At 41.6% G+C, this 18692-nt stretch overlaps 1 protein-coding gene across 3 annotated transcripts in view; it reads left to right on the top strand.

Moving 5' to 3' along the window:
• Nucleotides 1–18692, top strand: part of LOC309511335 (collagen alpha-1(XIV) chain-like) — a 42883-nt gene that overhangs the window by 14046 nt on the left and 10145 nt on the right. For all 3 annotated transcript variants that reach the window (XM_082186512.1, XM_082186514.1, XM_082186513.1), the window contains 10 exons: nt 3980–4135; nt 4316–4435; nt 4519–4683; nt 5033–5194; nt 7046–7206; nt 7428–7557; nt 8770–8915; nt 9092–9221; nt 17674–17813; nt 17888–18014. In XM_082186512.1, coding sequence (XP_082042638.1) covers nt 3980–4135; nt 4316–4435; nt 4519–4683; nt 5033–5194; nt 7046–7206; nt 7428–7557; nt 8770–8915; nt 9092–9221; nt 17674–17813; nt 17888–18014 — 1437 coding nt within the window. The remainder of the gene's footprint in view (nt 1–3979; nt 4136–4315; nt 4436–4518; nt 4684–5032; nt 5195–7045; nt 7207–7427; nt 7558–8769; nt 8916–9091; nt 9222–17673; nt 17814–17887; nt 18015–18692) is intronic.

Below are 18692 nucleotides of genomic sequence, written 5' to 3'. Positions count from 1 at the left end.
TGTGTGAGTGAGTGAGTGTGTGTGGCACAGGTCCTTCATCAGATCTGGAGTGTGTGTGTGTGTGTGTGTGTGTGTGTGTGTGTGTGTGTGTGTGTGTGTGTGTGTCCAGGCGCAGGTCCTTCATCAGATCTGGAGTGTGTGTGTGTGTGTGTGTCCAGGCTTCATCAGATCTGGAGTGTGTGTGTGTGTGTGTGTGTGTGTGTCCAGGCTTCATCAGATCTGGAGTGTGTGTGTGTGTGTGTGTGTCCAGGCTTCATCAGATCTGGAGTGTGTGTGTGTGTGTGTCCAGGCTTCATCAGATCTGGAGTGTGTGTGTGTGTGTGGCACAGGTCCTTCATCAGATCTGGAGTGTGTGTGTGTGTGTGTGTGTCCAGGCTTCATCAGATCTGGAGTGTGTGTGTGTGTGTGTGTGTCCAGGCTTCATCAGATCTGGAGTGTGTGTGTGTGTGTGTCCAGGCTTCATCAGATCTGGAGTGTGTGTGTGTGTGTGGCACAGGTCCTTCATCAGATCTGGAGTGAGTGAGTGTGTGTGGCACAGGTCCTTCATCAGATCTGGAGTGTGTGTGTGTGTGTGTCCAGGCTTCATCAGATCTGGAGTGTGTGTGTGTGTGTGTGTGTGTGTGTGTGTGTGTGTGTGTGAGTGAGTGAGTGTGTGTGGCACAGGTCCTTCATCAGATCTGGAGTGTGTGTGTGTGTGTGTGTGTGTCCAGGCGCAGGTCCTTCATCAGATCTGGAGTGTGTGTGTGTGTGTGTGTGTGTGTGTGTGTGTGTGTGTGTGTGAGTGAGTGAGTGTGTGTGGCGCAGGTCCTTCATCAGATCTGGAGTGTGTGTGTGTGTGTGTGTGTGTGTGTGTGTGTCCAGGCGCAGGTCCTTCTTCAGATCTGGAGTGTGTGTGTGTGTGTGTGTGTGTGTGTGTGTGTGTGTGTGTGTGTGTGTGTGTGTGTGTGTGAGTGAGTGAGTGTGTGTGGCGCAGGTCCTTCATCAGATCTGGAGTGTGTGTGTGTGTGTGTGTGTCCAGGCTTCATCAAATCTGGAGTGTGTGTGTGTCCAGGCTTCATCAAATCTGGAGTGTGTGTGTGTGTGTGTGTGTCCAGGCTTCATCAAATCTGGAGTGTGTGTGTGTGTGTGTCCAGGCTTCATCAAATCTGGAGTGTGTGTGTGTGTGTGTCCAGGCTTCATCAAATCTGGAGTGTGTGTGTGTGTGTGTGTCCAGGCTTCATCAGATCTGGAGTGTGTGTGTGTGTCCAGGCTTCATCAGATCTGGAGTGTGTGTGTGTGTGTGTGTGTGTGTGTGTGTGTGTGTGTGTGTGTGTGTGTGTGTGTGTGAGTGAGTGTGTGTGGCGCAGGTCCTTCATCAGATCTGGATCCGGCGGACTGCAGTAAACCTCGGGATAAACACAGAGACTAATATTAGCGTAGATGCCATTCTTCTTATGATGTATCGAGTACATCAGGATTTATGGGAAGTGTTCCTGGTTCCGGCTGATCTAATCTATGCATCCTAACGTTGAATTATAGAAGTCTATAATGTGTTATGTGAATGCTAGGTCAAAGAGATGTGTCTTTAGTCTAGCTTTGAACAGAGTGTGTCTGCTTCCCGGACAATGTTAGGAAGACTGTTCCAGAGTTTTGGTGCTAAATAGGAAAAGGATCTACCGCCAGCAGTCGATTTAGATATTCTAGGTATTATCAACTGGGCTAATATGGTCATACTTCCTGGTTCTGGTAAGAACTCGAGCTGCTGCGTTTTGGACCAGCTGTAGTTTGTTTATTAAGCGTGCAGGGCAACCACCCAGTAGAGCATTATAGTAATCTAGCCTTGAGGTCATGAACGCATTTGTCAATGAGAGCATATGACATAATTTAATTTAGATATATTTTTAAGATGGAAGAATGCGGTTTTACAGATACTAGACACGTGACTTTCAAATGAAAGATTGGTATCAAAGAGCACATCCAGGTTCCTAACCGACGACGAGGACTTAACAGAGCAGCCATCAAGTGTTAGACAGTATTCTAGGTTATTACGTGAGGACGTTTTTTGTCCAATAATTAGAATCTCTGTTTTTTCTGAATTTAGTCGTAGGAAATTACTAGTCATCCAGTTTTTTATATCAGCTGTGCATTCCATTAATTTTGTGAATTGGTAAGTTTCGTCTGGGCGTGAAGAAATATAGAGCTGAGTATCATCAGCATAACAGTGAAAACTAATGCCATGCTTCCTAATGATATCTCTTAAGGGTAGCATGTACAGAGTGTGTGTGTGTGTGTGTGTGTGTGTGTGTGTGTGTGTGTGTGTGTGTGTGTGTGTGTGTGTGTGTGTGTGTGTGTGAGGGTAGCATGTACAGAGTGAACAGCAGCGGTCCGAGTACTGAGCCTTGTGGTACGCCATACTGAACTTGTGATCGATAAGACATCTCTTCATTTACTGCTACAAACTGATAATGGTCAGATAAGTATGATTTAAACCATGCTAGTGCAATTCCACTAATGCCAACATAGTTTTTGAGTCTATTTAAAAGAATGTTATGGTCGATAGTGTCAAATGCAGCACTAAGATCGAGTAACACTAATAGAGAGATACAACCACGATCGGATGATAAGAGCAAATCATTTGTGACTCTAATGAGAGCTGTCTTGGTACTATGGTACGGTCTAAATCCTGACTGGAAATCCTCACAGATATCATTTCTTTCAAGAAAGGAACATAGTTGTGAGGATACCGCCTTTTCTAGTATCTTTGACAGAAAGGGTAGATTCGAGATCGGCCTGTAATTGACTAATTCTGTAGGATCAAGTTGCGTTTTTTTAACAAGTGGCTTAATCATAGCCAGCTTAAAGGTTTTTGGTACGTATCCTAATGACAAAGATGAATTAATGATATTAAGAAGAGGATCTATGACCTCTGGAAGCATCTCTTTCAGTAGCTTAGTCGGTATAGGGTCTAACATACATGTTGTCGATTTAGATGATTTTAATAAGTTTAGAAAATGTTTCCTCTTCTATAGCAACGAATGAATGGAATTTTTCCTCAGGGAGAAAATGTATTATATTTAAAACTAGACTTCTCAATAATTCTAAAGATATTACTATAAATTACAGCAACACCTCCTCCTTTTCCTATCAGACGAGGTTCATGTTTATAACAGTAATCTTGCGGGGTGGACTAATTTAAAGTAATGTAATCGTTTGGTTTTAGCCAGGTTTCTGTCAGACACAGCACATCTAGATTATAGTCTGTAATCATATCATTAACAATGAGTGCTTTTGAAGTAAGGGATCTGATATTCAGCAACCCGAGCTTTAGCATTTGTTCATCTGTATTATATGTGTTTTTTATCTGTCAGCAGAAAACACACACACACACGCACACACACACACACACATACACACACACACACACACACACACACACACACACACACACACACACACACACACGCGCGCGCGCGCACACACACACACACACACACACACACACACACACACACACACACACACACACACACGTGCTCTCTAATGTAATGTCAGTGTTTCTCTACAGGTGAGAGCGTCTGTCAGCAGCTCTTCTTCTCGTCGGACCAAAGGAGGTTCAGGGTTGTGTCTCTGCATTAGTGATGTAGTAGAAAGATCCCACAGTCCAAAACTGAAATAAAGACGTTCATGAGAGTGTTTTTGTCATGTCATCTGAGTGTTTTTGTCATGTCACTGCACACACACTACTGAGAAACATGTAGAAGTTAAAACCGCTTGTGTTCACAGCACATAGACCAGCTGACAAGACTTACACAACAAGAATAACTGACGATACATTTCAGTAACCGCTGTAACTCTCAGAGAATAGTGATGTCACACCTCATCTATAACAATAGCTATAACCAACTATGAAGTTTCAATAATCGCTGTACCTGAGAGAGTCAGTGTGTGTGTGTGTGTGTGTGTGTGTGTGTGAACACAGATCTGCTGTCTGTCTCCACAGAGGACATCTTCACATGTAAGACTCCAGCTGTTGCTGATATCGTGATCCTGGTTGACGGATCCTGGAGTATCGGCCGGATCAATTTCCGTTTGGTGCGGATGTTTCTGGAAAGTCTCGTCAGGGCCTTCGCGGTCGGTTCTGAACACACACGAGTCGGTGCGTCCGTGGTCTTGTGTTTTTATTGGTGTGTGTTTGTGAAGTGTTTAATAGTGTGTGTGTACAGGTTTGGCTGTATTTGTGAGGGGAAAATGTCCTCACTTATATGTGTGTGTGTGTGTGTGTGTGTGTGTGTGTGTGTGTGTGTGTGTGTGTGTGTGTGTGTGTGTGTGTGTGCAGGGCTGGCGCAGTACAGTGGGGATCCGCGGGTCGAGTGGCATCTAAACACTCACAGCACTAAAGAGGCCGTGATCAATGCTGTGAAGAATCTGCCGTATAAAGGAGGAAACACACTCACAGGTACAAACACACACACACCTTAGATCTACATGACTTCATCGTCACTCTTAATGCATCTGTATGTTCATGTGTGTTTTTCCCAGGTCTTGCTTTGACCTATATTTTGGAGAACAGCTTTAAACCTGAATCTGGATCCAGACCTGAGGTTCCTAAGATTGGGATTCTGATCACGGATGGGAAATCTCAGGACGATGTTCTGTCTCCTGCTCAGAGACTCAGAGACGCTGGGATCGAGCTGTTTGCTATCGGTATGAGAACAGAATCAACTGTGATGGGTTCATTAATGAAAGCTCATATATTAGAGGTGGGCGAAATGACCATGGACAAACACAGAGAACATATGACAATATTACAGTACTGCTATCTTTGTTATCAAAAATAAGATCAAAGATACAAACAACAAACAATAGGACAATAAAAGAAAAACTTGGATGATATAAAAATGCTTTATGTTTTTCAGGAACAGTAGGAATAATACAGAAATTAATCAAATATTAAATAACACTGCATAGTCTTCACTGTAGGAATGAAATATAAATTGGTGCTTATTTAAGCTACAAAACGTATCTGTGTCCTGTTTCCCGTGTGTTTGTGTAGGGGTGAAGAACGCGGATGAGAACGAGCTGAGAGCCATCGCCTCGCCACCCGAGGACACACACATGTATAACGTGGCGGATTTCAGTGTGATGAGCTCCATCGTGGAGGGAGTGACCCGGAGTGTGTGTGAGCGCGTCTCTGAGATCAGCCGAGAGATCAGCGGTGGGTTCTGGGGGTTCTGGGATCAGCTGTGGGTTCTGGGATCAGCGTTAGGGTTCTGGTGGTTCTGGGATCAGCTGTGGGTTCTGGGGGTTCTGGGATCAGTTGTGGGTTCTGTATCAGCTGTGAGTTCTGGGATCAGCGGTGGGTTCTGGGATCAGCAGTGGGTTCTGGGATCAGTTGTGGGTTCTGTATCAGCTGTGAGTTCTGGGATCAGCAGTGGGTTCTGGGATCAGTTGTGGGTTCTGTTTTAGCTGTGGGTTCTGGGATCAGCGGTGGGTTCTGGGATCAGCTGTGGGTTCTGTATCAGCTGTGAGTTCTGGGATCAGCAGTGGGTTCTGGGATCAGTTGTGGGTTCTGTTTTAGCTGTGGGTTCTGGGATCAGCGGTGGGTTCTGGGATCAGCTGTGGGTTCTGTATCAGCTGTGGGTTCTGGGAGTTTGGGTGATCTCAGACACTAATAAAGTAGGGGTGGGAATCTCTAGGCACCTCACGATTCGATTCGATTACGATTCAGAGGGTAATGATTATCCATGCATCTTTTTTTTGTGTGTGTGACTACTTGGTACTTTTAAAGCAAAGTAGGCTATTTATGATGACCCATAAAGAATTTACTTCCAATACTTCCTATATTCATTTTATTAATAAAACAAATGGAAGTGATTTGGCAAGTCAACTGTAAGGATATATTTGCCAGCATATGTCCCAACATTGCAAAGAACCAACAGGAAAATAAACGTGTGCCTGTACTAGCAGCGTACTTATAGTGAATGAACAAACTTCAGCATATTCTGAATCTCTAGCATTTAATAATAGACTTCTAACCAACATCCTCCTGTTATTTCCAATGAGCAAAATAATCCTGCAGACAAAAAAAATAACATTTTGCTGTAGCAAAATCACAAACAGTTTTCGTTCAAAAATATAGATTGATGTACCAGCAGCTCTCATACAAACATCATGCTTGTGGACTTACGCATATTCTGAATAATTAGTAACATACAAAGCTGCTTTTATACACAACTAAATAATAAAGAGTTATGACTTGAAATGTTTGCTGTATACCACAATCAAAAACAGCTTATACAAAAAAAGTGAATGAACATCTGCAGAGAGCACAGACAAAGTGTAGCTTGTGACTGGCATTGCACTGATACACACTGTGACTGTGGAGGGCAGGATAATGTACGTATAACAGATCGGTTTACAGCATATTGATGTGAAAACTAAACAATACAGAAGCAGCTCTCATACAAAAAATACTAAATAGGTCATCGCGATGCATCTAAGAATCGATTTTTCCCCCAACCCCTATAATAAAGTCATCATTTCTGTTTGACTGTGTTTGGCGTGATTCTGTGAGCTACTCGCTGTTAAAATGCACAATGAGAAACCTTTATCAGAGCTCAAACTGAACATTTACACATTTACAGTAAAATAAAGGTATTGATTAGTTTACTTAACAGAAATAAATTCAGAAACTTATGTCTAATTTTCACTTGTAAGCATTAAACCATCAAGCTTTATTTGAGCAAAAAACTGCAGTGAGACTTTTAACTTTCTGTGTTTAGTTGACAACAGATTGTCAGTACAAATCTAGGTACAGTAAATGCTGTAAACTTCTGTCCACAAAAACACTTGTATGTGTTTTAACATGTTAAATCAACATTGAACTGAATTGAGCTGAATAATGACACTAGTGTCTTCTGTAGAGCTTCTTTACAGCTGGTACAGTTGGAGGGTCAAAGGTCACAGCCAGAGGTTTCACATAATTAAGAACAGGTTGTATTTAAGCGTTTATAATATCCTGCTTAGATGGTGTAAAGGTTGTGTTTGGCGTTTGTGTGTGTTTCAGGTGAGACAGAGCCGCATTCAAGGTCACTTGACGCTCCCAGTGACCTTGTGACCTCTGAGGTCACGGCCAGGAGCTTCCGTGTGTCGTGGACTCACGCTGCCGGGCCGGTGGAGAAGTACAGAGTGGTGTATTATTCATCCAGTGGAGTCAGACCTGAGGAGGTGTGTGTGTGTGTGTGTGTGTGTGTGTGCGTGCAGGATTGTTTATATTTATGAGGGACACATCTTCAAAACATCTTCAGGAATGCAGTCAAACATGTCACTTCTGATGAGGTTTTTGGCTGGCCTCAATAATGATGTATGGTTTTGAATATACATCTGCGAATGTAGGTTTATCAGATATTCTGCCTAGTGAAACACTCATGTTCATCTGTGTGGTGCAGGTGGTGGTGAACGGGGACGAGAACTCTGTGGTGTTGAGGCATCTCAACTCTCTGACGGAGTATCAGATCACTGTGTTTGCCATTTACAGTAACTCAGCCAGTGAAGCTCTGAGAGGCATCGAGACCACCTGTGAGTGCATAATCTATACATCACATCTGATCTATGCATCACATCTGATCTATACATCAGATCTGATCTATTCATCACATCTGATCTATACATGACATCTGATCTATACATTACATCTGATCTATATATGACATCTGATCTACATCACATCTGATCAATATATGACATCTGATCTATACATGACATCTGATCTATACATCACATCTGATCTATATATGACATCTGATCTATACATCACATCTGATCTATACATGACATCTGATCTATTCATCACATCTGATCTATACATGACATCTGATCTATACATCACATCTGATCTATACATGACATCTGATCTATACATCACATCTGAGCTATATATGACATCTGATCTATTCATCACATCTGATCTATACATGACATCTGATCTATACATCACATCTGATCTATATATGACATCTGATCTATTCATCACATCTGATCTATACATGACATCTGATCTATACATCACATCTGATCTATATATGACATCTAATCTATACATCACATCTGATCTATACATGACATCTGATCTATTCATCACATCTGATCTATGACATCTGATCTATACATCACATCTGATCTATACATCACATCTATACATCACATCTGATCTATATATGACATCTGATCTATTCATCACATCTGATCTATATATGACATCTGATCTATACATCACATCTGATCTATATATGACATCTGATCTATACATCACATCTGATCTATATATGACATCTGATCTATATATGACATCTGATCTATTCATCACATCTGATCTATATATGACATCTGATCTATATATGACATCTGATCTATACATCACATCTGATCTGATCTATATATGACATCTGATCTATATATGACATCTGATCTATTCATCACATCTGATCTATATATGACATCTGATCTATTCATCACATCTGATCTATATATGACATCTGATCTATTATAACATCTGATTTATTATAACATCTGATCTATTAATTACGCCGTTCTGTTTAAATGTTTTTTTCCTGATGTAATAATATACAATCTGATCAATTAATTCATATCTGATGATCCTCATCTGTTTTATATGTCTGATTTATTACACACATTTGCTCTATTATTTTCAGCTGAATTGATCGGTTGTGTGTCTGATAAGTTTTCTGCTTGTGCTTCAGTGATTGATTATTGATTGCTGTGTTTGGTCAGTGGCCCTGCCGACGGTCAGCACTCTGGAACTGTATGACATCACTCACAGCACCATGCGTGTGCGCTGGCGAGAGGCAGAAGGGGCTTCTGGGTACATGATCCTGTACGCGCCTCTGACAGAGGGAGACCCCGCGGACGAGAAGGAGGTGGAATACACACACACACACACACACACACACACACACACACACATACACACTTTCACGTGTAAACATCTTGTTTACCAGAGAATGAATGAACCAATCGGAAGTAAACCTTCGATTCAGCAAAAGTGGCTTTGGATAAAAGCGTCATGAATGTAAATGTGTTTGTGTGTTTACAGGTTAAAGTGTCTGACTCTGTGACTCAGATTGAACTGGAAGGTTTAACTCCTGCTACCGAATACACAGTAACGGTTTACGCCATGTACGGAGAGGAGGCCAGCGACCCCATGACTGCGCAGGAGACCACGCGTGAGTACAGGCCCACACACGCCAGAGCATCACACACACATCAGGTGTGCCGGCTAGAAGGAAGTGAACTGGGACTCATAGATTACAACAGGGTTTCCGTGGGGCATTAAGAAGCATTAAAAGTCATTAAATGGATTTTGCGAAAATTAAGTCCTTAAATGGCATTAAAAAGCATAAGATTTTAATCCTACAGGCATTAAAAATGTAGATAGTTTTGAAGAAATTTTTATATTATTAATTTATAATTTCTTTATGCCTTCATAATTAATCATTTTTATTTGCTGTCGCAAAATATGTACGTTAGTGTGATAAACACGCAGAGACAGTTTGGTGATTGCTTCCGGCCGGAGCAGAATTGCCGTGATGCGGAGGTGATGCGGAGGTGATGCGGAGGTGACGCGGGTCATTTTGAACAGCAGGAACAACAGGAATAAAACTAGATCAGAAAAATGAGAAAGTGCACATTCCAGCAGAAGAGGCTGGAAGACAAACAATTCAGGACATGGTTGCAGCCGTTAGTGGTCAAAATAAAGAAGGATATTGCAGCGTTTGTAAAAAGGTATGTAAGTTGGCTAGCTACAATGGGAATCAACGGCGTAAATCTCACATGCAGTCTGACCGCCACACATTGACCGTATAAGACAGACAGCAATTAACTGTGTGTAGTAACTTTCCCTCATCATCTCGACATCCGCTGTTGAAGCTCACTCTGCGTTTTTGTGCGGATGATTTGTTGACATGCAATGTCTTGTCGCAGCACTGTCTCTTTTGACTGACTTGAGTAGTATAATTGTTGATTGTCTGTGTACGTGGCTTAAAAAACAATTGTATATACATTGGGGAGAACAAGTATTTGATACACTGCAGATTTTGCAGGTTTTGCCACTTACAAAGCATGTAGATTCTGTCTGTCATTTTTTATCTTAGGTACTCTTCAACTGCGAGTGACGGAATCTAAAACAAAAATCCAGAAAATCACATTGTATGATTTTTAAATAATTAATTTGCATTTTATTGCATGACATAAGTATTTGATCACCTACCAACCAGTAAGAATTCCGGCTCTCACAGACCTGTTAGTTTTTCTTTAAGAAGCCCTCCTGTTTTCCTCTCATTACCTGTATTAACTGCACCTGTTTGAACTCGTTACCTGTATAAAAGACACCTGTCCACACACTCAATGAAACAAACTCCAACCTCTCCACAATGGCCAAGACCAGAGAGCTGTGTAAGGACATCAGGGATAAAACTGTAGACCTGCACAAGGCTGGGATGGGCTACAGGACAATAGGCAAGCAGCTTGGTGAGAAGGCAACAACTGTTGGCGCAATTATTAGAAAATGGAAGAAGTTCAAGATGACGGTCAATCTCCCTCGGTCTGGGGCACCATGCAAGATCTCACCTCGTGGGGCATCAATGATCATGAGGAAGGTGAGGGATCAGCCCAGAACTACACGGCAGGACCTGGTCAATGACCTGAAGAGAGCTGGGACCACAGTCTCAAAGAAAACCATTAGTAACACACTACGCCGTCATGGATTAAAATCCTGTAGCGCACGCAAGGTCCCCCTGCTCAAGCCAGCGCATGTCCAGGCCCGTCTGAAGTTTGCCAATGACCATCTGGATGATCCAGAGGAGGAATGGGAGAAGGTCATGTGGTCTGATGAGACAGAAATAGAGCTTTTTGGTCTAAACTCCACTCGCCGTGTTTGGAGGAAGAAGAAGGATGAGTACAACCCCAAAAACACCATCCCAACCATGAAGCATGGAGGTGGAAACATCATTCTTTGGGATGCTTTTCTGCACAGGGGACAGGACGACTGCACCGTATTGAGGAGAGGATGGATGGGGCCATGTATCACAAGATCTTGGCCAACAACCTCCTTCCCTCAGTAAGAGCACTGAAGATGGGTCGTGGCTGGGTCTTCCAGCACGACAACGACCCGAAACACACAGCCAGGGCAACTAAGGAGTGGCTCCGTAAGAAGCATCTCAAGGTCCTGGAGTGGCCTAGCCAGTCTCCAGACCTGAACCCAATAGAAAATCTTTGGAGGAGCTGAAAGTCCGTATTGCCCAGCGACAGCCCCGAAACCTGAAGGATCTGGAGAAGGTCTGTATGGAGGAGTGGGCCAGAATCCCTGCAGTGTGTGCAAACCTGGTCAAGAACTACAGGAAACATATGATCTCTGTAATTGCAAACAAAGGTTTCTGTACCAAATATTAAGTTCGGCTTTTCTGATGTATCAAATACTTATGTCATGCAAATCATACAATGTGATTCCCTGGATTTTTGTTTTAGATTCCGTCTCTCACAGCTGAAGAGTACCTATGATAAAAATGTATTGCATTCTGCAAAAAACCTGCAAAATCAGCAGTGTATCAAATACTTGTTCTCCCCTCTGTGTATATATATATATATATTAGGGCTGTCAACATCATGCAATTCATTTTTGTTCAGTTTAACGCGTTAAAATATTTAACGCAAAACGCAGCATTTGTTAATTTTTGTCATCCTTTGGGTAGCGTTACATTATATGATCCCGCTCTTATTCATGCAAATGCTTTTAAACGCGCTGCCTGTGAATGTCCTGTCTATGTGACACACACACACACAGAGAGAGAGAGAAAGACGCGCGCCAGTATCGTGTGCACAGACAGTGCGCCAGAAAACGGTTCTCTTTAGCGCTCGAACCAACAATAACACACAAAATGCCAAAATGTCTGTTTTGTCGAGTATCCTCATAACATAAGAGCAGTCTTAAATTAGTGAAAAAAAGTCTTACATTTATTATAGGTTTAACTTTAAGGCTTAATATGATTAAAACGGATGAGTTATAAAAAAAATTCACCCCCTCACAGTCGTCATGAAGGGCAACATTAGCTTTATAGACCAAACCAGTTTTTGCACCAGGCTGTAAACATGTTTTCTCTGCTGTAAAGTTGGGCATTTTAACATGCGGGATTGGGATTGAGTGAGACTATTGAGTGGAGACTATGGGATTGAGTCTCTTCTGCAGCCGGTCTCTAGTGGCCAGAGGATGAACTGCAGTTTAACATGCGGGTCTATGGGATTGAGTCTCTTCTGCAGCCGGCCTCTAGTGGCCAGTGGATGAACTGCATTTTAACATGCGGGTCTATGGGATTGAGTCTCTTCTGCAGCCGGTCTCTAGTGGCCAGTGGATGAACTGCATTTTAAAATGCGGGTCTATGGGATTGAGTTTCTTCTGCAGCCAGTCTCTAGTGGCCAGTGGATGAACTGCATTTTAACACTTTAAGACCGACGGGAGCGCCGGCGCTCCCGTTTGCGTGTGTCTGTTTAAGAGCCTATAGAAACTGAAACCAAATCGCTAGCTCAATAACTCTTTTTGCATACAAAACCAGAGATGTAACATGTTCAGATCAAGCCTCCAACATGCTCCTGTTGCGTTGTTTTCACCCTCTAATGAGTCTGTACAAATTGCGTAATATGCGTTTACAAAAAAAAAACACACAAAAATGCATTGCACGTCTTTGCACACATGTTCTGTAGATCTGCGATTGATAGTTACATCTTCCGATGCTCATTGACGTATCACGTTCTGTGCACTATGACCCCAAAGGTTGTCACATGTTGTGACGTCACACGCTGCGTCATTTGACCATGCGTTTGACTCCCATTTGCTGTACTGGTATGTTTCTTTCTTTTCGTTATTGTCTTTTTATCATTGCTTCATTTTATCATTTATTTCTCCTTTACACACTCACAAATACACTTTTACAAATGCAAGCACATTCGCACACACACACACACACACACACACACACACACACACACACACACGCGCGCGCACGTAACATAGTCTAAACGAAAGTACATGGACGCGGATGTTTTGGCAATACTAATTGCGTCCGATGAAGATGAACTCTCCGTCTGCTCATCGGCTCCAGATTCAGTTTCAAGGACGAAGCCGACTTTCTTGAAGGAATAGATCCGTCCCAGGAAGAAAGCCAGGTGTGCAGCCAAAGAAAGAAATGACGTGCAGTGCATTTTTGTGTTTTTTTCTTTGTTTTTCTTTGTTTTTCTTTTGTTTTTGTAAACGCATATTACGCAATTTGTACAGACTCAAATGAGTGTATCTTAGAAACTAATTTATGTAAACAGTTCAAATAAATTCTGTATAGTTTTAAATTGTTTTATCAGGAAGAAAGCCAGGTATGCAGCCAAAGAAAGAAATGATGTGCAATGCATTTTTGTGTTTTTTGTTTGTTTGTTTGTTTTTCTTTTGTATTTGTAAACGCATATTACGCAATTTGTACAGACCTATAAATGAGTGTATCTTAGAAACTAATTTATGTAAACAGTTCAAATCAATTCTGTATAGTTTAAAATCGTTTTATGCACGTTTTTCACATTGACAAGTTTGAGGTTGGCATTTATCAAATTTCTGTATTGAATAAAACATGTAGAAAAAAAATATGATTTTTTTTATTTTTATTTTTTATTGCACTTTTGAGATATTTATCTAGTTACTATTGATTTATTACAAATATAGCCTTCAAATTGGGAAAGTAAGGATTATTTTGATGTATGGCATATGAAAATGCTCAAAAGAATGACAGCACAGCATGTAAAAATACAAAGATATACTCTGGCAGAACTGTTCTATGGTAGGTCATAAAGGGTTAAAATGCGGGTCTATGGGATTGAGTCTCTTCGGCAGCCGGTCTCTAGAGGCCAGTGGATGAACTGCATTTTAAAATGCGGGTCTATGGGATTGGGTCTCTTCTGCAGACGGCCTCTAGTGGCCAGTGGATGAACTGCAGTTTAACATGCGGGTCTATGGGATTGAGTCTCTTCTGCAGCCGGCCTCTAGTGGCCAGTGGATGAACTGCATTTTAACATGCGGGTCTATGGGATTGAGTCTCTTCTGCAGCCGGTCTCTAGTGGCCAGTGGATGAACTGCATTTTAAAATGTGGGTCTATGGGATTGAGTCTCTTCTGCAGCCGGTCTCTAGTGGCCAGTGGATGAACTGCATTTTAAAATGCGGGTCTATGGGATTGAGTCTCTTCGGCAGCCGGTCTCTAGAGGCCAGTGGATGAACTGCATTTTAAAATGCGGGTCTATGGGATTGGGTCTCTTCTGCAGCCGGCCTCTAGTGGCCAGTGGATGAACTGCAGTTTAACATGCGGGTCTATGGGATTGAGTCTCTTCTGCAGCCGGCCTCTAGTGGCCAGTGGATGAACTGCATTTTAAACATGCGGGTCTATGGGATTGAGTCTCTTCTGCAGCCGGTCTCTAGTGGCCAGTGGATGAACTGCATTTTAAAATGTGGGTCTATGGGATTGAGTCTCTTCTGCAGCCGGTCTCTAGTGGCCAGTGGATGAACTGCATTTTAAAATGCGGGTCTATGGGATTGAGTCTCTTCTGCAGCCGGCCTCTAGTGGCCAGTGGATGAACTGCATTTTAACCCCCTGAGGTCTACGGTATCGCCGGCGATACCAGCTCGCTTTTTTTTTATCAATGTAAAAGAAACTCATAAATACTCTGTTGACTTTGATTTTCCATAGGAGTTTCATACATCAATCGATTCTGTTAAATGTGTATTATTTTTGTGTATACTCACAATAAAAACAAAGTGTTGTGCTTTTTGCCAAATAAAGAAAAATAAACACGAAGCGAGTTCTGCCTTCTCTCTGCCAGTGAAGTCCATTCTGAAACGCGTCCGAAAATGAACAATAACTGAGCGAATACTCAGTCAAACAGGCATACAGACACACAGGCATGAAGCTTGAATTCTCTTCTTTTAAATGAAGTAATTTATATAAAAAACAAATATTCTCATCTTGTGAAATCTGTATTAAAAGAGAGCGATTCCAGTCGAGCTCATCTCATCTCATTACGTTATAATCGGCCACGCCCACGGAGAGCGCGCGCTATTCAAACGCAAATGACTGAGACGATCCCATACAAACTGTGAACGCCCACATATCAGCTCGAGAAAACACATCAAGTTTATTCAGATAAGTGTAGTTGTCTACACTGTCTCGCAGTGCTGTGAGGAATAATAATAATGGAAAACTTACCTCAGAAGTGCTGGTATTTCGAGGAGCAACGGATGGAATAATGTAGTAAGTTTTTTTTTTCATTCTCAAGTAAATCGCGTTTCTGTGTGAATGAATGAACGGCAGAGATGCGCTGTTTACCACAACTCACAAAAAGACGGTTTAAATTTGAATTGCGTTTCTGTGTGTGAATAAATGATCTGCTTTTAGCAAACTATTTTGCTATACTGAGTAAAATCGATTGAAATATGTTGAAATAAAATGTATTTGTATAAGCAACGTATTAAACTGCAAATTAACATTTATATTCCTTATAATAAAAACGAAAGACCTATTTTACAGACAAATGAAAGACAAAATTTCGTTGATTAGTTTTGGAAAGATTACACATTTTTACTGTAAAATATCTGCCACCTCAAATAAGCTTTTGTTTGCCAATTTTTGCTAATATGTTAAATATAGTATGTTTTGTCAATGTAGGCTATATTCGAAGTTTGAAATATGTATGATAAAATGTATACTTTAGTTTTTACAAAGAAAGATTACACTTCAATTGTTGTTGTAATTGTAACCTTTTTAATAAAAAAATATATATTTACAAGGTAGATGTAAACAAATTTTAAAAGGTAAATATAAGCATTTTCTTTAAATAATTTTTATTGTGTTTTATTATTGACAAATTTGGGGAGAGGATACATATTCCAAAACTGAAAATACAGTATGAGAATTAACTGCACAATTAATAGACATGTTTTCCTTGGATATTATACAATTTGCAAGCAAAATTTGTAAAAAAAAAAAAAACAATTGACATGCTTCCAACTGTGAACCAATTTGGTAGAATATATACATATATATATATATATATATACTGTATATATATTGCTCTTGCATTCTTTCTTGTGGCTATAGGTGACACACCTGAATGAATGGCTCATTAAGTATGCGGGCCCCATTGTCTCCTGAGGTGTGAATCACTACATATGCATGATGCTGTTGAATGGTTGACGCCCCTTGCGCATATTGCCTTTACAAACAAAAAGTGTTTTACAAGATTTAAATCAATGTATTGTGTTATGTGAATGATAAGGGCAGGATGATTTTCACATCATTTTGAAGAAAAAACTCTAGGCAAAGACATCAATTAGTCAAAAGTCTTATTGACACGTATTTAGTATGTGTTTTGTGGCCTTATTTCAGAAACTTTAGTTTTTAGTTTTTTCAATAACCATGCATAAACATTATTCTCTCAAAAATACAAACATGTACATGCATGTTGCTCACATATTATGGTAGCCCTGTTTGTGCTAAATAGAGTGTAATTATACCTTTGCCATTAATATGTTTATAAGCAACTGAAAAAAGCACAAATGTCAGGGCATGTCAGAACATCTCAAGGACCCCAAAAACCCCTCAGACCTCAGAGGGTTAACATGCGGGTCTATGGGATTGAGTCTCTTCTGCAGCCGGTCTCTAGTGGCCAGTGGATGAACTGCATTTTAAAATGCGGGTCTATGGGATTGAGTCTCTTCTGCAGCCTGTCTCTAGTGGCCAGTGGATGAACTGCAGTTTAACATGCGGGTCTATGGGATTGAGTCTCTTCTGCAGCCGGTCTCTAGTGGCCAGTGGATGAACTGCATTTTAAAATGCGGGTCTATGGGATTGGGTCTCTTCTGCAGCCGGCCTCTAGTGGCCAGTGGATGAACTGCATTTTAAAATGCGGGTCTATGGGATTGAGTCTCTTCTGCAGCCTGTCTCTAGTGGCCAGTGGATGAACTGCAGTTTAACATGCGGGTCTATGGGATTGAGTCTCTTCTGCAGCCGGTCTCTAGTGGCCAGTGGATGAACTGCATTTTAACATGCGGGTCTATTGGATTGAGTCTCTTCTGCAGCCGGCCTCTAGTGGCCAGTGGATGAATTGCATTTTAAAATGCGGGTCTATGGGATTGAGTCTCTTCTGCAGCCGGCCTCTAGTGGCCAGTGGATGAACTGCAGTTTAACATGCGGGTCTATGGGATTGAGTCTCTTCTGCAGCCGGCCTCTAGTGGCCAGTGGATGAACTGCATTTTAAAATGCGGGTCTATGGGATTGGGTCTCTTCTGCAGCCGGTCTCTAGTGGCCAGTGGATGAACTGCAGTTTAACATGCGGGTCTATGGGATTGAGTCTCTTCTGCAGCCGGCCTCTAGTGGCCAGTGGATGAACTGCAGTTTAAAATGCGGGTCTATGGGATTGGGTCTCTTCTGCAGCCGGTCTCTAGTGGCCAGTGGATGAACTGCAGTTTAACTCACTTCAGTGTTGATTCAAGAGAGACGGGAAGGTTAGCGCTTGGATTGACAGGAACAGGAAGTAGGGTTAGGGTTAGGGTCATTCTGAATTCCATCGTATCTTCTCTCTGATTCTCTCCTCAGTTCGTCTGACTCCTGCTCGTAATCTGCGCATCTCAGACGTGAATCACAGCTCCGCTAAACTATCCTGGGACGCGGCGTCTCGGAAGGTCAAAGGTTACCGTATAGTTTATGTGAAGACAGACGCTGTGCAGACCAATCAGGTGAGCAGTCAGCCGGTCGCTGGAACTGGATTGTTGTGGCATGTCTCTGACCTTTGACCCTTCGTTGACCTCAGGTGGAAGTGGGTCCGGTAACCACAGTGATGCTGCGTAACCTGAGCTCAGAGACGGAGTACACCGTCGCCATCTTGGCTCTCTATGAGGAGGGGCAAGCAGAAGCGCTGACCGACACATTCACCACCAGTGAGACACACATATAAACTATTTAAATTAGTGCTGTCAATGTTAATGCATGCGATTCATTTTTGTCCAGTTCAACACGTTAAAATGTTTAAGGCAATTAACGAAGAATCTGTTAATTTTTGTCATCCTTTGGGTAGCGTTACATTATATGATCACGCTCTTATTCATGCAAATGCTTTTAAACCATTCAAGTGCGACCAGACAAAATACACCACACTGTGTGTGAATGTCCTGTCTATGTGACACACACACACAAAGACGCGTGTGCACAGACAGCGCGCTAATAATACAGTTCTCTTCCGCGCTTGTCGAACAATAACACACACATTTATGCCAAAATGTCAGTTTTGTTGAGTATCCTCATAACATTAGAGCAGTCTTAAGTTAAATGAAGTCTTAAATGAGTTAGATGAAGGGTTAAATGAGTTAATGAAGTCTTAAATGAGTTAGATGAAGGGTTAAATGAGTTAATGAAGTCTTAAATGAGTTAGATGAAGGGTTAAATGAGTTAATGAAGTCTTAAATGAGTTAATGAAGTCTTAAATGAGTTAGATGAAGGGTTAAATGAGTTAATGAAGTCTTAAATGAGTTAATGAAGTCTTAAATGAGTTAATGAAGTCTTAAATGAGTTAAATGAAGTCTTAAATGAGTTAGATGAAGGGTTAAATGAGTTAATGA

Source organism: Leuciscus leuciscus (genome assembly GCF_965113295.1).
Source record: "Leuciscus leuciscus genome assembly, chromosome: 12".
NCBI classification, from domain to species: domain Eukaryota; kingdom Metazoa; phylum Chordata; class Actinopteri; order Cypriniformes; family Leuciscidae; genus Leuciscus; species Leuciscus leuciscus.
The sequence above is the reverse complement of the archived record's forward strand: the minus strand, read 5'-3'. Positions and strand labels throughout refer to the sequence as shown.